Source organism: Dunckerocampus dactyliophorus, chromosome 17, assembly GCF_027744805.1.
Source record: "Dunckerocampus dactyliophorus isolate RoL2022-P2 chromosome 17, RoL_Ddac_1.1, whole genome shotgun sequence".
Taxonomy (NCBI): domain Eukaryota; kingdom Metazoa; phylum Chordata; class Actinopteri; order Syngnathiformes; family Syngnathidae; genus Dunckerocampus; species Dunckerocampus dactyliophorus.
In genome coordinates, this window is record NC_072835.1 from 2,097,802 (window position 1) to 2,117,175 (window position 19,374).

Here is a 19,374-nt window from a genome sequence, read left to right on the forward strand (position 1 = left end):
CCCGGTTCACGGCCACATCATCCAACTCCACCGGGAGGACACCAAGGCGTTCCCAGGCCAGCTGTGAGACATAATCCCTCCAGCGTGTCCTAGGTCTGCCTTCACCTGACCGGGCGTGCCCGGAACACCTCACTGGGGAGGCGTCCGGGAGGCATCCGGAGTAGATGCCCGAGCCACCTCAGCTGGCTCCTCTCCATGTGAAGGAGCAGCGCCTCTACTCTGAGCTCCTCACCCTCTCTCTTAGGGTGAGTCCAGCCACCCTACGGAGGACACTCATTTCAGCAGCTTGCATCCACCATCTCGTTCACGACCCAAAGCTCATGACCATAGGTGAGGGTGGGAACATAGATGGGGGCGGGGGGTAAACAGAGCTTTGCCTTACGGCTCAGCTCTCTCTTCCCCACGACGGTCCGGTACAGCGACCGCATTACTGCAGACGCTGTGCCGATCATAATTACATTTACAAGAAGATATTTGGAAAGAAAAAAAAAAACACGCACAAATGGAAAAAACAGTAATTTTATAAGAATAAAGTCAAAATATTAAAGAGAAAAAAAGGTGTATTTTAATGAAAAAAGTTGTAATTTTATGAGAATAAATTACCCAAAAAATGTAATTTTAGTTTCAGAGTTGAAATATTAGATGAAAAAAATACCTTTAAAATAATTTTAAATAATTTGTAAAAGTCAGAATATTATGAGAAACAAATATAAAAGAAAATGATAATTTATTTTGAAAAAATAAGTTGGCTAAAAAGCTACAATACTATGGAAATAAAGTCAAAATATTATGGGAATAAAGTCATAATATTACAAAAAGAACATTGACAAAGATTTTTTTAAGACAAGATATTTTGAAAATTAAAACAACCAAAAAAAAACTGCAAAAATGGGGGAACAAAGCGATGCTGATATTAACAGTAGGGATGTCCCAGTCAACATTTTTTGGCTTCCGATCCAATCCAATTTTTTTATTATAGACTTGCCGAACTGATTCAATCCAGTACCGATCATTTTTTATTTTTTTAATAATTACCTTTTGTTACAAAGATGAATTTGTGGAATTGAATATGGTCATAAAAATAGCTCTTCAAAGCATTACAAAGAATGCAAGCGAAGTATTGCTGAAATGTACTTTTTTATTCCACAGCATGACCAACAATACTGTTTGGCTTTTGTAACAAACCTCTGTGAGTCAGGTCCCTAATCCAATACAAAATCCAATAAAAGTCCATCCAATAAAAGATAAAATTGGAAAAAATGGGTGTGCAAAATACTTTTAGGGTAGGGCTCATCATAGGACATGGTTATAGATCAATTTGTGGTGTGATTTAGGATACGACACTTTTTTTTTTTTTTTTTTTTAAACAAACGGTCTTCAATGCAATAGTCATATAGTCAATAGTTTATTGACGGTTCCTCGTACAAACAACCAGCACTTACAGCGGCACTTCCACTGAGAGCTCCCCGCACCATGACACAGCAGTCCGGGCACAGTGAGGGGGAACTACCGCTGTAGCTACGGAGCCAAATATCAAACATGAAACTAACCTCACCACGCTACACCGCGGACATGTCTGCATGGTGGTGTTGCGTTTTCGTCTTCTTCCGGGTGGCAGGAGTCGAGTGGCAACCAACTATGAGGCGCATTACTGCACCCACGGTGTTGGAGTGCGGCTCAGAGTTACGAATGTTATACGGCAACCGGGTCGGTCTGATCTTGTGGCAGAAGCCGATATTATTCGATCTTCAAAATACAGTGGATCAACAGCCGATCCCAACCCTGAAGATCGGACGGGGACATCCCTAATTAATAAGATGCTTTTTCACCAATATGACAAGGCTGAGATGTACTTTTTCTTATGAAAAAGATCTAACTTCTCAACATATCTTTACAAAATATCAAAGTGGCAAAGTTGCCCTCACTGGAGGAAAACGTTTGGACACCCCAGCTTTGTAGCATTCTCACCCTGCTGGGGCTCATGGCCTTCAGGCTCTTCTCTGCTTTGTCCACGTAATCCTTCTCCTCAAAATACAGGTAGCTCTTGAACTTGATGAGCGCCTGGAAAAACATAGCTTGTCAGAAAGGCCGCGGTGCACAGTGGGCGGTGTGGGGCAGGGCGTCACCTTGTCCTTGTAGGTGTCAGGAAGCGCCTTGGCTGTCTCCGTGTTGTCTGGCAGCTCGATGAAGAAGCCCAGCGTGTCTCCTTGACCGTATCCCGACGAGTAATGTTTCCCCATGGACTGATGGAAGCGTGTACCCTTCTTGCTGCGCCACGAGTAGCTGAACTTATCATAGCCCAGCGGTGCCTGCAGGTTGCCTTGGAAACAACACAAAGATGCAGCCTAGCGGTTAAACAAAGTCTACAGGGGGCGAGCTAGCACAGGAAAACCAGCTAACCAAGTGGCTGCGACCAGCCGAGACGGGCCGCCGTCTCAGGAGGCATGTCATCCACGGACACCTCAAAGTACCAGGCGCCTTTCCGCACGCCGTGGGAGGCTCGCACCATGGAGTAGCCCTTCTCGCCCGTCACAGTCAGTCGGTCATCTGAAATCTTCAGCTGGGGCGCTGCAAAGTGAGAACGCGTTCAAGTCCAAGTTGCTAAACGCAAACAACTTTGCGGGTTGAACTGGAGACGTCGGTACAAACCTCGGTCGTGTAAAGCCAGCAGCACCCTCTCGTACAGACACGCCCGGTACAGATCCCCTGGGATGGGCTTCCCGGCCCAGCAGTCCAGCTCCAGCTTCTCTGGGTCAGGGGCGTGGGGGTCCGGCTCGGCCAGGATGTAGCGGTAGCCATCTTTGTTGAACGGGTGCTCGAGTGGGTAACCGTGGGGGGGAAGACGCTGGGCTGAGAAGAGCGGGTCGCTGTGGAAGGAGGACCAGACCAAGGTCATGTTGAAAAGCGGCGTTTGACATCATTCTGGAACCACTACCATAAAACACCACCTGTACTTCTCAGGCTCTCACTTTGGTCTAAGAAGTGCATATTTCAGGAATGGGCAAAAGTACGGCCTACTTTTCCAAATTATTTCATTACAAACCCTTTAAAACCCAAACTGTCATTGAGGATAGGATTCGCAACGCTGTTTTGGAACTACCGATTGATTCCAACGGGTTCTGTAACTAGAGGCTCTGGGCTTTCCAGTGACGTACAGCAGGGGTCCCCGGTACCGGGCCGTGGGTCATTTGGGTCCGGGTCGCACAGAAAGAAAAAATAGTTTCCATTATTTCATTTTTTTAATGCTTTATTTGGAAAAGTGGCTGGATTCTCTATGTTACATCCGTCTCACTTGACGCATGTCCATTGTGCGTGTGCTAACTTTATCTCATGCTGCACAGATAGACTACTACTGTATTTTGACCATTTTTCTTTCATCTCATATTTGGTGTCAAATGCTGATACTATGTGGGAATGCATAAAGGTAAGTTTTGATGACTTATTGAGTGCTAATGTGCACATTTGTCTCAAGTTAATCCATGCTAGCACACTGCCTTTTACCACACACGTCAAACAGCCATGTAATCATCTCTCTGGAAACACTTGGCTGGAACTTGAACTGGTGGATGGTGGGTCGCCATTCATTTTGTGCTTTTAATTTGATGTTATTCATGTCTTAGTTTTACACAATACATCATACATGAGATAAATTAGATCGCTATAATGTACGACCCCCCCGGTCCGCGGGGGATTTGTGGGAACACAAGCCGGTCCGTGGGTCAAAAAAGGTTGGGGACCACTGATGTACAGTACATGTTTACATGAAAAGAAAGTTCTACAGTAGATCCCCACTATTCACAGGGGTTACTATTCAAGACTACTCGGGAACGGAGAGGAATTACGTCGTGAATAAAAATGTCTATTTTTGACACACGGCTCGCTCTTCCCCCTCCAAACTGTCCTGCTAGCTTGATGCAGATGATCTAAAAGTGACTGCTGCAATTATTTGATTAGATTAGAAGCCCTAATTATGCCTCAGATCATTATTCTCTCTACTAACGAATGACAATTGATAGAATTGATGGAATCGGAGTCTGGGTCCAACCTTAGCCGGGTCGTCAGGCTACCGCTACAACCGCACTTACGATTGTTGTGGTCCCCGGTTTTCTTTGCTTAAGATGTCTTATTTTTTTTTATTATGTCTACTCTATTGGGTCATAGGAGTTTCCAGGTGGCTTTTGAGGTGTTATTTCATGTCTAGAGGGTTGTAATAATGTTAAAAACTGCATTTAGAAGGTTGCAAAGAGATTTTCTATGCTCCAACTACAAAAACATTTTATTAATAAATAAGGACCCCTACTTTGCAGAAATGTATCACTCATCACAGTCAGGTCTGGAACCAATTGACCACAACAAAGGAGGGATTACTGCATGCGGGGATCCACTGTATATGACAAACCTCTCCAGAAAAGTGATCATTTATCACACACTTGGGTGTTTATGTCTGGTTTTCATGTTTTGTTGTGTTGTTGCAGTTTTGCCATATTTTTGTTTGATTGCAAACATGTCGAGGAGGTAGTTCGGGAGGTAAACAACACACAGCTGACTGAAGGAGTCCCAGTAATTAGTAAAGACTACTCTGAAAAGAGAATACCGGCCCAAAGTTCTCATACTCTTTGATGTTGAAGGTTTTAAAGTTCATAGTTCAAATTGTAAAGTTTTACCCAAATACTCCATCCATCCATCCATCTGCTTCTGGCCTGGACCAGAACGTACTGGGCTAGCGTACCTTCGAGTCCTCTTGGTGGCTCCTGCGGTGGCCCCCTCTTGCTGCTGCTGCTGTTTACGCTTGGCTCCTCTTCCTTTTCCAGGCACAGGAGCTAAGGCGCCTTTACAATACACAGCACAAGAACACACAACCACTAAAAACAAATCACACAGAAGGCCTCCAGAGAAATAGAAATGGGGGGGCGCGCAGACTCTACCTGCGAGATATCTTCATGGCTGTTACACAATAAAGAAGCAAAACTGAGCGTGCGCGCGCACACACACGCACACACACACACGCACGCACACACACACACACACACACCAACAGTGAAAGCAGGTTATCAGGTGCTGTGTGCACGTGGGACAAGGCAGCAGAGAATTAGTCATGGAGGTGTCTTCCAAACACTAGCAGCCTTTCCTGCAAAAATATCAAGCTGATTGATTGAGATGTCTGAAAGCACCTTAGACACTGTGCACGTTGTACATGCACGATATCTGACACAGGAAGAGGCTCGCTAGTTTTGGATGAACACCATTGGCGGCAAACAGGAAGTGACACACAGTGTCACTTCAGCGACCTTCAGGGGGGCTCAGGGTGCCGTTAGCAGCAAGCCACATAGCGGGAAGTCGACCAACGAAAGCAAAGCGGACCAGACGGGTACACCTGCACCACAAAAAGAGCTGTTGCGTTGGCGCTAAGGATGGGCATGAAAGGCAGTCCAGCAGATGACGTGCTAACTTCACCAGCCTCACTCCTAGCTGCTGAAACGCTGGCACCATCTTGGTGGATAAACATGGTATCTTTGAGGGATGCACGATAATTATTGAAGAAAAACACGCTGCAATGAGGTGAGATTACCAGTGTTGTGTGGGGATGAGCATATCAAGCGCTCCTATTTCCTGCCTGTGATGTTAACGATGTGATGATAAAATATTATTTTAAATATTTGAAAGGTTTGCCAGAGACCCTCGTGGCGTCACACCGGCTGCTCGGAGCGTATGCCCGAATACAGGGCACCTTGCTGGGCCACACCAGGTGGCTCCTCCCGCTCTACACTGTGGTTCTCCTGATAGTCGTGACGTGGAAGTAGTAAAGATATATTTGATTAGCACAAATCATCAAGTACACTTGGTTAAATCCTAATTTGTTCCGTCCTTCTTACCTCCAGGTGCACAAAACGATACTTCAATCTAAATTTTTAAAAAGTAGACATAAAAGTTATTGGTTATCGATATCATATCGCTGGAGAAGTAGAAAGTTATCAGTATTATTATTGGTTTGGGGAAAAAAAAGAATAAGATCGTGCATCTGCAGTATCTTTCAACATTTGAAAAGATCTGCTCATATGAAATGGACATTGATAACTTAGTGTAGTGCTCTCATTGTTGACACTTCCTCCTGCCAATAAGCATGTCTCTCCCTCCCTTGCAACCCGCGGCAGTTTTACATATAGGCCACACGGGCAACTGCCCAGGGCAGCATTCTCTAGGGCAGGGGTCGGAAACCTTTTCTGCTAAGAGAGTTAAGAAAGCCACATATTTTAAAATGTATTTCCGTGAGAGCCATATACAACTAACAACAACTGACAATTCAACTAAATGTGTGCATTATTAAGCATGACCAACAATTTTAGAGTATAATAAGTCTCTGAATTTACTCTTTTTAATAACGGTGTTATATTGAAGCTTACCAATAATAAATACTGTAAAATACTTCTTACCATTAATGTGACTTCTGTGCTTGCGGTAGAAAGTGGATGGATGGATTTAAGTGCATAAAGAAGTTTTATATTTTCAATGTTATTTTTAACACTGTGATTTCTGCCAAATAAAATTACAACGAAAAAATGTTATTGTGTTAAAGCCAGAGAGCCAGATGCAACCACCAGAAGAACCACATCTGGCTCCCGAGCCATGGGTTCCCTACCCCTGCTCTAGGGGGAAAATGCAAGCACGGGGTGGGGGATTCATATTTATTTGTGCACATAATCTTTTTACTGCTGTATTGGATATGTACTTCACATGTTCTGTGTACAGCGCACGTGACTTCGGAGTTGATTTAGCCATCATTTAGACACAAGTTCCCACTTACACAAACTCAACTTACATCTCAGTCGTAGGAACGAAACCGGAGGACCACCTGTACTTCCTTTCGTTGTAAATAGTCTAACAACACTTCAGCTTGCCCTTTCATGTTGATTTCCTACAGAAAACTGTCTTGGTGCCCTCTGCTGGTTGCTGCCAGGTACTGAAGCAGTTGACATCAATTACCTCCTTAATATGACCGCTCTGTCAGGGGTGTCCAAAGTGTGGCCCGGGACCCACACAATTTAACAAACCAAAAAAAAGATGCAGAAATTTAATAATCAGTAGTAATTTTGCAAAGTTGAAGTCAAAATATTAAGACAAAAAAGCTGTAACCTAACAAGAACAAGTCGTAGTTTTACAAGAATAACAAGAAAAATAAGGTCATTTTAGTAGCATAAAGATGAAATATTAAAGAAAAAATATATATCTATATTTTATCGTAATATGACAAACAAAACAACAAATAAAGTGGTCATCTTTGGGAAATTAGGCTGTGGAAAAAGTTACAATAACATCAAAATATTATGGGAACAAAGTCATAATTATGAGAAGAAAATGTACGAGAAAAACACTGAAATAGTTGGAAAATAAAAATTGTAAAAATTACAGCAGAAATGAGAAAAACAGCAGTAATTTTATGAGAATTAAGTAAAAATATTTACCAAAAAAAGAAAAAGTTGTATTCTAACGAGAAAAAAAGTTGCCATTTTAGGAGAATGAACTCATAAGATTATGACAAAAAATGTCATTTTAATAGCTTAGAGTGGAAATATTGAAGACAATTTTTTTTCGGTCAAAAATAAAGTAAAAATATCACAAGGAAAAAGTTTTATTCTACAAGAACAAAAACTCATATTTACGAGAATAGACCAGTAATATGTGAAAATATGTCATTTTAGTAGCTAGTTGAAATATGAAATACAAAATACATTTTTTTTGTTGCTAAGTTGCAATGTATGATCTGATAATGGTCATTTTTGGAAAATTAGGTTCGGTGAAAAGTTACAATATTATGGGAATAAAGTTATAATATTACATATAGAATTACCAATAGAAAGAAAGATCACCATTTTATGAGAATAAACTCGTAATATGAGGAAAAACAATGTCATTTTAGTAGCATAAAGTTGAAATGTTAAAGAAAAAAAGCCTTTTTTTCTCCAAGTTGTAATATTTTGAGAAACAAACAAAAACAAATAAAGTTCAAATTTTTGGAAAATTGGGTTGCGGAAACGGTTATAATGTTACGAGAATAAAGTCATAATTACAAGAAAAAAATGTACAACAACAAAGTTGAAACAGTTGGAAAATGTAATTGATCTCATTAAGTACATTTATGAGAAGAGACCAGTAATATGAGGACAAATAATGTCATTTTAGTCGCACAGAGTGGAAATATGAAAGAAGAAAAATTTTAAGTTGCAATATTATAATAAACAAAATAAAGTTGCCATTTTGGGGAAATCAGGTTGGGGAAAAAGTTTGAATATTATAGGAATAAAGGTACACCGCCCTGTTTCGCACCGCCCGCACCGGGGCTCGAACACAGGACCTTCGTAACGGGAGGCGAGAGCGCTGACCACACGGCCAAAAGCCCGGACTGTTGACTGCGTGTTCAGCGCAGCTCTTAAGGCAGAGGGAGCGAGGTTTACCGACGTACACTTGCATAGCCTCACAGGCTGGCATCCGTTACATAAAGTCATAATATTAAAAATAGAAAATTTACAAAGATTATTTAAGAAGAAAGTTGAAATATTTGAAACATTTTTAAAATACAACAGCAAAAATTGGGGAAAAAAAAGAGTGAAGTTGATGATAATAATAGGCTTTTTCATCTACAGTGTGTGACAAAGCTAAGATGCAGATTTTTTTCTTGAAATATATACAACTACTTAGCATACCTACATTTACAAAATAGTGGCAAAGTTGCATCTTTTCATTTTTCAAGATGTGGCCCTCGCTGGAAAAACCTTTGGACACCCCTGCTGTGCAGTATGTGATTGGCATGATTTTTCCTAACGGGCTATGAATACCTGGATGGTTCATGCCCATCCCTAGTTAGATTCCAAGTCTAATTGAAGCCTGACGATCAACTTCCACCCAGCGGGCCACAAGACACAAAAACATCATCCATAAGCTGCCAAAATACCAAATATTCACCTGAGTAAGCGTTTCCACCTGGAACACAACAGAATGTCCGTCACGGTCAACAGCGACTCAGTTTGGACTTTGGACAGCACAAGACCTCTTTGTTCATTCACAGCTTCATGAAGAATTTACTCATGTTTTACCGTTGAGGCCTCCTGCAGCGGGCGGCACAGCGGACTGCTTCTGCGAGTCATACGACGGTCCGATGTTACCTAGGTCCTACGCCACGATGACATCAACTGTCAGTCTCACTTCCTGTGGCGTGTGTGTGTGTGTGTGTTAATACCTGGTCCAGCAGGCCAAACTTGGGGTACTCCTCCTCTGGGTCTTTACTGCCGGGGTCAGGATGTTCCTTGACCAGGAAAACATCTCGCTCTTTGCTCTGGGAAACAAAACACTAGTGACCTCTAAGAACATGTGGCCTCCTCCCCTATGACAACACCTTACCATCGTCTTCACAATGTTGTTTGGCCAGGTGAGCTTCCCGGGCCTCTGTCGGGTGGTCATGCACTCCCAATACTTGTCAATGAAGGGAATGATATCCTGCATGAAAGGAGACAGGTACGAAGATCACCGTGACAACAAAAGACAGGGCATCCGTGTGACACCATCTATGGCCGCACTTTTCAATTCTGACTTTTATCTGATGTCAGAGCAGGGGCGCCAAAGTGCTTTTCACTGTGGGCCACATCACAGTTACTGTTACCCTCAGAGGGCCACCTGTAACTGTCAAACCGTATTCATTTACTGTATATGTGTTTATAGTGTTTGCCCCCTTCCTGATTTCTTATTTTTTTTGCATGTTTGTCAAACTTAAATGTTTCAGATCATCAAACAAATGTAAACTCAAGGCCCGGGGGGCCGCATTCGGGCCGCCATATCATTTTATATGACAAAAAGACACATATTGTTTCACTATTTCAGAATTATTTAAAAAAAAAAAAAAGTGTTTACATATTTTAATTTTATTAGTCAATGACAACACAACTGAGCACAAAATGCAGTTTTTAAATGAAATGGGGGGGGGCATCGCTTTTTCCACACAGGGCCATGTAGCTTTGGATTTTTTTTTCTCCCTTAATAAAAACTTTCATTTAAAAACTGCATTTTGAGTTCAGGTGTGTTGTCATTGACTAATAAAATTAAAATATGTAAACAATTTTTTTTAAATAATTCTGAAATAGTGAAACAACATGTGTCTTTTTGTCACATAAAATGATATGGCGGGCCGAATGCGGCACCCCCGGGCCTTGAGTTTAACACCTGTGCTTTAGAGGCGTGTTTTTCCTAAAAACGTTGCTGGAATTGAGATGAAACGAGCACAGGGGCTTTTTCATCTTTAGGAGGTACCACTGCGGTGTTTCCCCTACCATTATATTATTAGGGGGGTGCCCCACCACCCCAACAAGGTCACGTTAATTTAATCTTATTGAAATGATATTTTTTTTATAAAGCACCAGGTGACTACAGAAGTCATTTAAGAATTGCTTTGAACAGGTGTCCACGCCGCTATTTTATTGCACAAACTAAATTGTCTTATTTTATTGACATCATTTCTGCAGCTCCATGCAGTCAGTGTTCACCTTGTCTTTAGAGAACATGGTCTTGGGGTGCTCGTCTTGGGTTCTGGACCTCCACGTCAGGTTCGCCAGCGCTGTGAGACACATCTCCTTCAGGTCTGAGAAAAAAAAGAAAAAAAAAGACCACCGTGACGAGCAAAACAACCACGATGGAGTTGAGCCGTGGGCGAGGGAGCATACTGGCTTGTTTCCTGAGGAAATACGTGTTGCCGCTGTGATGACAAACGTTGCAGTGGAACACATAGTTGGTCATGAAGGGGAGACAAGTCCTGCAGAAGAAGACAAGGCAAAGGTTGCGGCGACGCCATGATATTTCTATCCTGCCCGCGTGCTTGTGATGTGTACGTACGCTGTGTTGATGGCAAACGTGTCGGCAGTGAACCACTTTGTACACAAGGCGCACTGCAACTCCACTTCCCCTAACTGTCTCCCGTTGTCCTCGTCCCCCGACCCCGTAAGGGTGTCGGCCGCCTCAGAGGCATCGCCCGTCACCTCCAGCAGAAAACACAGCCTCGTCACATGACAACACATCATCATCATCATCATCATCATCATCATCATCGTCATCGTAGGATAACATGAGAACTCACCATGCCCTCCTTGCCGCCGGATGACTCTGTGTCCATGCTGACCGGAAGCTCGCTGAACGCAGCGTCACTAAATACGGCATATAAACATTTTGTTTCTTCAAACAATTCAGAGAAAAAACAAACACACAACACCAAAGCCGTCTTTGCCAAGGCAAAACAGTAAACATCACATCATTTTGTAAGAAACTCAGACTGAGCGCAAATAACCAACTCATTCAAACATCCGTTCATATAGTTGGGAATATATGTTGCTGTTTCGATGCAAAGTTAAGTTACAACTATTCCAGTAATACTTGAAGATTGACATTAAAGCATACATTGATAGGATACGTCAGTGTGCTGTTTGGTTTCCCTAAACAACGCATACATTCAGCTTGTTTATTCACTACTTCTACAGCTAGCAAGCTAGCGCACAACTTTGAAGACAAAATGACGCCTAGGTGTGCTCAATATGTGTACCGTTAATAAGACGTGCTGCTTACACCTTTCAAGCATTGCGACGCGGACGAGCAAACAAAGCAAACAAACCTCTTCGCTGTGTCGGCTTCAGCCACTACTCCGCTACCCGCTTCTCCTTCTGACGCCATGTTTGAATTCATTCAAGAGCAAAACATCGCGAGAACAGTAAGCGACAGCCGGTGTGCTCCACAGCGACGCCACAGGTTAGGAAATGAACTGATGCTGGAAAACAAATTTCAAACAGACACACAGCGGTTCTCTACAGCGGAGATTTCGAGAATAAAGTCGAAAATTTACGAGTTAAAGTCGTAAATTTGCAAGAAATAGAGTCGTAATATTACCTTTGCCCAAGGCCAAGGGTCACATAAGTCCCCCCGTTTTATAGCTGTCTCCAGAGTATTAAAATTATCTGGGATTTTGAGAATTAATTCGTAAATTTGCTATAATGTAGTCGTAAATTTACTAGAAAACTAGTAATATTACGATAATAAATTCCTACATTTATTAGAAAAAAACTCGTAATGTTATGTTACAGGCATTGCTTGAAACAGCTATAAAAAAGTGGACTATGTGACCTTTGGTCTTGGGCATAGACATACAGTAATTGGACGCCGCACCGAGTGCTGAGCCATCCGTCAACGTCACCGCCATATTGGATGGGTCCAGGCTGTGCTGTAAATCAATACAAGGCAATGTACTTACTTTCATAAAGCGCCTTTCTACAAAGACATTTAAGTTCATTCCTCTCATTTATACTGTCACACATGCACTAATATACTTGGGACATATGTTTGTACAATGTGATGGTTTCCCCAAGTATATGTATAATGTTAAACTACTTCAACACAACACGCTTTCCTAACACAATATTCTTGTTCTCACTGAACTGTTTCCAAGTGTGGTGACGATGAGGCCGGACCACCTGAGGGTCAAATGTCTTTACAGGTCTGTGGGCGCCTTTCTTCCACACCGCCAAAGTTGTTAATAGCACAAAGGAGTGCAAGGCTAACAGCACCCCTGGGTGCCGTGATAAACGCCTTCAGGCTATTGTTGGCAAGATAATGGCGGCGTGTCGGCCTCCCCTTTCCCTTCTGAATGGAGACATCTGTGATGCCGAAGGAATGACACCTGCACACCTTCTAACGTCATGTAGTAATAAGCTACAAACTTCTACTACTTCATCCACAAAATAAATGATTGAAATATATATATACAACAATACAATGAAAATAAGATTATACAAAATAATGAAAGGAAAAAGATGGGAACATAACATCTATGCATGCATACATATGCACTACAATACACACCCATGCATGTATTTACAAATGTACATAATATATATGTACATAATATAAGTGAAAAAGACTATTATTAGTACAAGCTTCAGTCTTTTTCTTCTCTTTTTCCCCCCCATTTATACTTTCTTTTTAAATAATCTACGGGAATTTTCTTCTCACAATATCGTGACTTTATTCCCGTAATGTTAAAACTTTTTCTCCCACCATAATTGTCCAAAAGTTACAACTTTATTATTTTTTTGTTTCTGATAATAGTGTGACTTAAAAAAAAATAATAATAATTTTCTTTCCACTAAAATGGCATTATTTTTCCTCATATGACAACTTTATTCCCATGAAATTGTGACTTTTTTCCCAGTTAGAATACAACTTTATTCTTGTCAAATTCCAGCTGTTCTTTCATTTCTGCTGTCAAAGTTTAAATATTTGAACTTTGTTCTTGTCAATTTTCTTCTCATTATTAGGACTTTATTCTCATAATATTTGAACTTTTTCCGCAAACTGATTTTCCAAAGATTACAACTCCATTTGTTGTTTTGTTTCTTTATTGTCATAAAATTGTGACCTTTTTTCGCGTTAGAGTATGACTTTATTATTGTCGTCACATTACAACTTTTTCCGCAACCTAATATTCCAAAAATGACAACTTTATTCATTGTTTGGTTTTTCATAAAATTACAACTTTTAAAAAATGTCTTTTTTCTTTAATATTTAAACTTTATGCTACTAAAAGGATTTTTTCCTCATAATTTACAAGTTTATTCTCATAAAATTGTGAGGTTTTTTCCTGGCAGAATACGACTTTTATTCTCTTAATATTTTGACTTTATTTTGGTAAAATTACAGCTTTTTTTTCTTTTTAATTTTCCAACTCTTTCAACTTTGTTCTTGTAAGCGGTCTTCTCGTAATTATGACTTTATTGCCATAATATTTTGACTTTATTTTCAGAACATTATAACTTTTTCCTCAACCTAATTTTCCAAAAATGCCAACTTTATTTTGTTTTGTTTGTTTCTCATAATGCTACAACTTTTTAAATATATTTAAAAATATATTTAATATTATTTAATATTTCAACTCTATGCTACTTAAACAAAATTATTTTTCCTCACAATATTACGAGTTTATTCTCATAAAATTGTGAACATTTTTCCAGTTAGAATACGACTTTTTGCTGTTAATATTTTGACTTTATTGCGGTAAATTTCCAACTATTTCATCTTTGTTCTTGTAAATTTTCTTCTCCTAATTATAACTTTTTCTGCAACATAATTTTCCAAAAATGACAAGTTTGTTTGTTGTTTTGTTTGTTTCTCGTGATATCACACCATTTCAGAAATCAGTTTTTTCTTTGAATATTTGAACTTCATGCTAGTCAAATTTTTCCTCACCATATTAAGACATAAAGCTTGTAAAATTACGACTTTCTCGTTGGATTACAACATTTTTCTCTTTATATTTTGACTTCATTACTGGAGATTTTTCAATTTTGTTGTTGTTGTTGTTAAATGATATTTTTAGAATGTGCCACGGGCCACACTTTGGACACACCTGATTTATCCAGTTGTCTTGATCTATATTTCAAACATACGTATTGCCTATATTACATCATAAACGCCTACTAGTCCCTACTCAAAGTACATCTTATCTTGTTTTATGTTTTGGGCAGAGATGGGAGAAGAGTTTGCTGATGCTTAGAATTCATTCATTCATCATTGCATTCTGGAAATACCATGTCCGTCTCTCCATGCATACAAAGGTCAGCGAGGGTGAGGCGGTCCCGGTGACATCTGCTGACACGAGTCACCCCGCAGGTGTCCGCGCTCCTCGGCATCTGCCGCCTCCACAGCACCTCGCCACCTTCACGCTCAGCACCTCACTGCACAAAGCTTTTACTGCACCCTTTAAGGCTCAGAAACGGCCGTGTTGTCATCGCTCTCATCCTCCCGCTCGCACGTGTGCCGACACGTGAAACACAAGCTGGATATCCTGTAAGCGTCACCACGCTGTCATTAGGTTAGAAACACCATCGTGCTCATGAGCGGCCAATTAAAGGCCAGCCAGACCCCCACCTAACCCTCCATCACCCATTTACGTAACGCTTACAAAAGAATCGGAATGGCATTGTTTTTACCCTTGGATGATAAAGCTCACACTATTTACATGCTTAAACAAATGACCAAAAAAATCTAAATTACAATACAAATACCCACTAAAGAAGTCAATCAATAATTATAGTAATACATTATATATATATATATATATATTTTTTTTATTTAACTTATTCAATCCCAGCCATTTTTCAAAAGACATCCCCTGCGGCACCGGCCATTTTGACTGATCTTTCAAGGCACACGGATGATGGTGTTCTATGGCTGTATAAACATGGAACCTTCCAAAACAAAGATTACAACCCTGTCTTTCATCAGAAAAAAAAGTTTGTTTCTACCTTTTTCTGCTCTTTAGTAATCGGCAGTAAAACATAGGTACGTTTCAGGAAAATATCAGTTCCCAACTAAAGAGGGGAGACAAACAGCTTTTTGTGAAAAGATACATTTCAAGCATAACGTGCACTTTGACACAAAGATTTGTTGCTTTTGTGACAGCTCAAATATCTAAACAACTAAACCACAACATAAACAACACAAACCAGGGTTGTTTCACATCAAAATAACAATTAATTTACAAATATAACACTATGAACTATTTACAATTTTCACATTTGGAACTAATCTGTGTGTGCGCGCATGCGTTAACATTAGGGATGTTCGATAATATTGGCCTACCATTGGCATAAAAATGCAACATCAGTATGGGTTTTGTGCCTGCAATGAAAGCCGATAAGGCCCTTTAAGCGCCGTAACAGTCACGCAGCGTATATTCGAGCATATACTTCGGGGTGGCAAGCGGGGTAGCTTGTAGACACGTGTAGACGCCGCATCGAGCACCGGAGCGTACGTCGACGTAAAAGATGCCTCATTCATGTGCTAAATAACATTTCACAGGTCAGACTTGGCAATGACCTCTGACGGTACAGCCTGCGCGATGTGGCCATTAGAACATCATTTCGAGAGCATTATTTACCCACGTTGTGGAAAACACTGTATTCCCGCATGCAGTTCATTCATTCATGTGTCTCCGGGCACTTTCCATACTTAGTGCTAGGCATGCTAACTGTTAGCATTTTAGCTAATTTACTCAGATTTACGTGCTAAATTATACATGGCATGACATTGTAGCATGCTAGCAAACACCGGGCCAGAGGTTCACTCTGATCAAAATTTCCTTTAAGAATTTTCTGGTCGTCTATCTATTATCTATCTATCTATGTAACAATGTGACCTCTGTGCCGGCTCATGGGACGTCTAAAGAGTCATAAAGTTGTGCTTTGAGTCAAAAGGACAAAAGTGGTGATTTGCAAAGAAAAGGAGCACACTTTCCCTTTGAGGAGTCCATCAATTAGCATCACAAGTCCGGCAATTAGCATCACAAGCGTCCCTTGCGCTTCTTACTGGCGTAAAATCTCAGGCCGGCAGCTAATGACAAGCTAAAGTACAAAAAGTGACATGCAGCCTAAGAAAGGGGGCACATTTTAACCACATGCCCGCCAATAAATAACTGACTGGAGCCCCCCGCCAAGGAGTGTGCTGCCATTGTCCTGCTTTCATCACATGGAAACGTCTCGGTATTTAAGCAGAGGATGAGGCTGGGCTGAGGTCCAACATCAGCGAGCATCATGCAGCCGTTCGGCAAAGTCCCCCTCAGACACAAGACGGCCTTCTCTGTGGAAGACATCCTGGACCCCCACAAGTTCACTGGCAAAGCTAGCGACCGGGCACCAGGTGAGAAAGACTCCTATGAAGACTTCCTGAAGGATTACCAAAACAATAACGCTCACTTTTCCTTCAAGCAGCGTCTGCAAGGCGAGAGGAAAGCGGGGAGAAACAACGCCCGGCGTCAGAAGGCGACACCGGCGGATGCACGCCGGCGTCTCCGCGCCGCGCCGCGCCTCTTGGGTCAAAGGTGAGCGGTCGTCGCGTGCGCACTGTCTTCTCGCTGGAGCAGCTGCACACGCTGGAGCTCAGCTTCCGCCGCTGTCGCTACCTGTCCGTGCTGGAGCGTCACGCCATCGCCGCCGCGCTGCGCCTCTCCGAGACCCAGGTCAAGATCTGGTTCCAGAACCGCCGCACCAAGTGGAGGAAGGAGCGCCTGCAGGTGGCGGAGGGGGAGGGGGAGGAGGACGACAACAACAACAACGCCACGTGGGCCTGGCAGGCGCCCCCCACCTGCTTCTCGCTCGCCTGCAGCCCCTTCTACTGCGCCCAGCGCACGCCGCCACGCCTCTTCGTACCGCCGCCGCTGCCCCGACACCATTTGTACTGCTGATGCTCGTCTCGCGATGCGTGGACTATACGCTTCTTATCATGGGATCACATCATGTGACCCATGAAGGTAACACGGTACAACGGGGGTGTCCAAACTTTTACCAGTGAGGGCCACATTGTGAAAAATGAAAAGATGCAACTTTGTCACTTTTGTACTTTGTAAATATATATTTCATCTCAGCTTTGTCATGTCGTGTAGGTGAAATGCTACTGCAATGACATTCTTTTTGCCCGTAATATTACAATTTTATTTGCGTAAAATTACTTTCTTTTCTCATTTGGTTACGACTTTTTTTTTAATCTTAATATTTTGAGTTTATTCTCGTAAAATTACAGCTGTTTTTTTTTGTTTAATTTCTAGCTATTTTAACTTTCCTCTTTAATATTTCAACACCATGCTGCTGAAATGACATATTTCCTCATGTTACCTCTGCAACTGGCTGCTGAACTTTCTAACAGGCAGGCCCCAGGCAGGCAGAGTCCACAATCGCACATCCAGCTCAAGAATTGTGAGCACTGGGACCCCCCAGGGGTGTGTGCTGAGTCCGCTCCTCTACACGCTCTTCAGGCTTCTCAATGAAGCACACACACACGCAACACACGCTCATAACACTGAACATATTATTGTTGCTTTTAATATATTGGAATTATTGTTTCTTCTGTTCTTGTTGCTTTTAATTTATTGGTATTAATGTTTATGTTCTTAATCATTTTCTCATGTTTTTCCTTTATTTGGGAGAATGAACAGAATAAGAATTTCATTGCGTAGTACGGGGTCAGGCAAAATGATCTGACACATTTGTAGGTTAAATAAAAGGCAAATAAAGTAAAGAAACAAAAAAGTGTTTTTATTTTCGAAAAGTACACATAATGCCATTTTGCTTTGTTTCTTTTTCCGTTGCTGCCATGAATTGGACTGGTGAGCATCGCGCTTTCATTGTGGAAACGTTTATCAAAACAAAGGAATCTGGAACTGCAACACGACGAGCGTTCCGTTTGCACTTGAATCTTGGTCGACGTGATCCCGTAGCAGCAAACACCATCTTGTTATGGTGACCAACTTCACAGCTGCTGGATCTGCATTGAGTGTGTGGACAATAATGGATCCCATTTGACTGATTTTGTTTTTAAAACATAATGAAACAGAATGGCATTATAGGTACTTTTTTATTTGCCTTTTATTTAACCTACAAATGTGTCAGATCATTTTGCCTGACCCTGTATTACCTGTTTTACTGTGCATATGACAATAAAACCCTTGAATCTTTTCTCCCATAAAACGTTTTTCTCATGAGAAAACTATTTTTCTCTTAATATTTTGACTTTATGCTCATAAAATTACAGCTGTGCTTTCCATTTTTGCTGTTTTTTTATTTCCAGCTGTTTCAACGTTCCTCTTAAAAAAAAATTTCCTTTAATATTTCATCACTATTCTGCTAAAAATGACATTTTCCTCGTAATAGTGCGAATTTATTCTCGTAAATTTGTGATTTTTTTATCTCATAAAAAAAAAATTCTCTTAATATTTTCACTTTAATTCTGCATTTTTTTTCAATAATTTTACAAATATTTAAACTTTCTTCTTGGAATATTATGACTTTATTCCCATGTTTTGCCTCTAATTCTCCAAAAATTACAACTTCACTCTTTGTTTTTTTTCTCTCTATTACGACTTAGGAAAAAAAACAACTTTTTTTTTTTAATACTTCAAAGATATGCTGCTAAAATGACATTATTTTTCCTCATAATATTAAGTGTTTATTCTTGTAAAATTTCAACTTTATTCTCATTAGAGTACAGTTTTTCTCTTATTTATTGCTGCGTTTTTTCCCAGTAATTTTACAAATATTTCACCTTTCTTCCTGTAATATTAGGATTTTATTCCCATTATATTTTGACTCAAATAAGTTAATATTCTTTTTGACCAACAAATTTTTCCAAGAATTACTTCAATCTTTTGTTTGTTTTTCATAACATTGATGTAAAAAAACATTTTTTCTTTAATATTTCAACTTTGCTACTACTACTTATGCTACTTTTCCACATATTACTTTATTCTTGTGAAATTGTCTTTTCTTGTTTAGATTTCAACTTTTCTTCTCCTAATATTTT

General features: G+C 40.7%; 1 protein-coding gene across 2 annotated transcripts in view; it reads right to left on the reverse strand.

Moving 5' to 3' along the window:
- Positions 1 to 11,714, reverse strand: part of ash2l (ash2 like, histone lysine methyltransferase complex subunit) — a 13,072-nt gene extending 1,358 nt beyond the window's left edge. The window contains exons 1-14 of one of the 2 annotated variants that reach the window (XM_054756564.1): positions 11,645 to 11,714; positions 11,117 to 11,183; positions 10,876 to 11,018; positions 10,707 to 10,795; positions 10,530 to 10,624; positions 9,394 to 9,489; positions 9,233 to 9,328; positions 9,090 to 9,165; positions 8,959 to 8,976; positions 4,730 to 4,829; positions 2,650 to 2,867; positions 2,401 to 2,568; positions 2,127 to 2,320; positions 1,969 to 2,061 (exon numbers count right to left, since the gene is read on the reverse strand). In XM_054756564.1, coding sequence (XP_054612539.1) covers positions 1,969 to 2,061; positions 2,127 to 2,320; positions 2,401 to 2,568; positions 2,650 to 2,867; positions 4,730 to 4,829; positions 8,959 to 8,976; positions 9,090 to 9,165; positions 9,233 to 9,328; positions 9,394 to 9,489; positions 10,530 to 10,624; positions 10,707 to 10,795; positions 10,876 to 11,018; positions 11,117 to 11,183; positions 11,645 to 11,703 — 1,512 coding nt within the window. In that variant the 5' untranslated portion in view covers positions 11,704 to 11,714. Of the gene's footprint in view, positions 1 to 1,968; positions 2,062 to 2,126; positions 2,321 to 2,400; positions 2,569 to 2,649; positions 2,868 to 4,729; positions 4,830 to 8,958; positions 8,977 to 9,089; positions 9,166 to 9,232; positions 9,329 to 9,393; positions 9,490 to 10,529; positions 10,625 to 10,706; positions 10,796 to 10,875; positions 11,021 to 11,115; positions 11,184 to 11,644 lie in introns of both variants that reach the window. The other variant, XM_054756565.1, reaches the window with a different exon arrangement.
- Between the last annotated feature and the right edge of the window lie 7,660 nt (positions 11,715 to 19,374).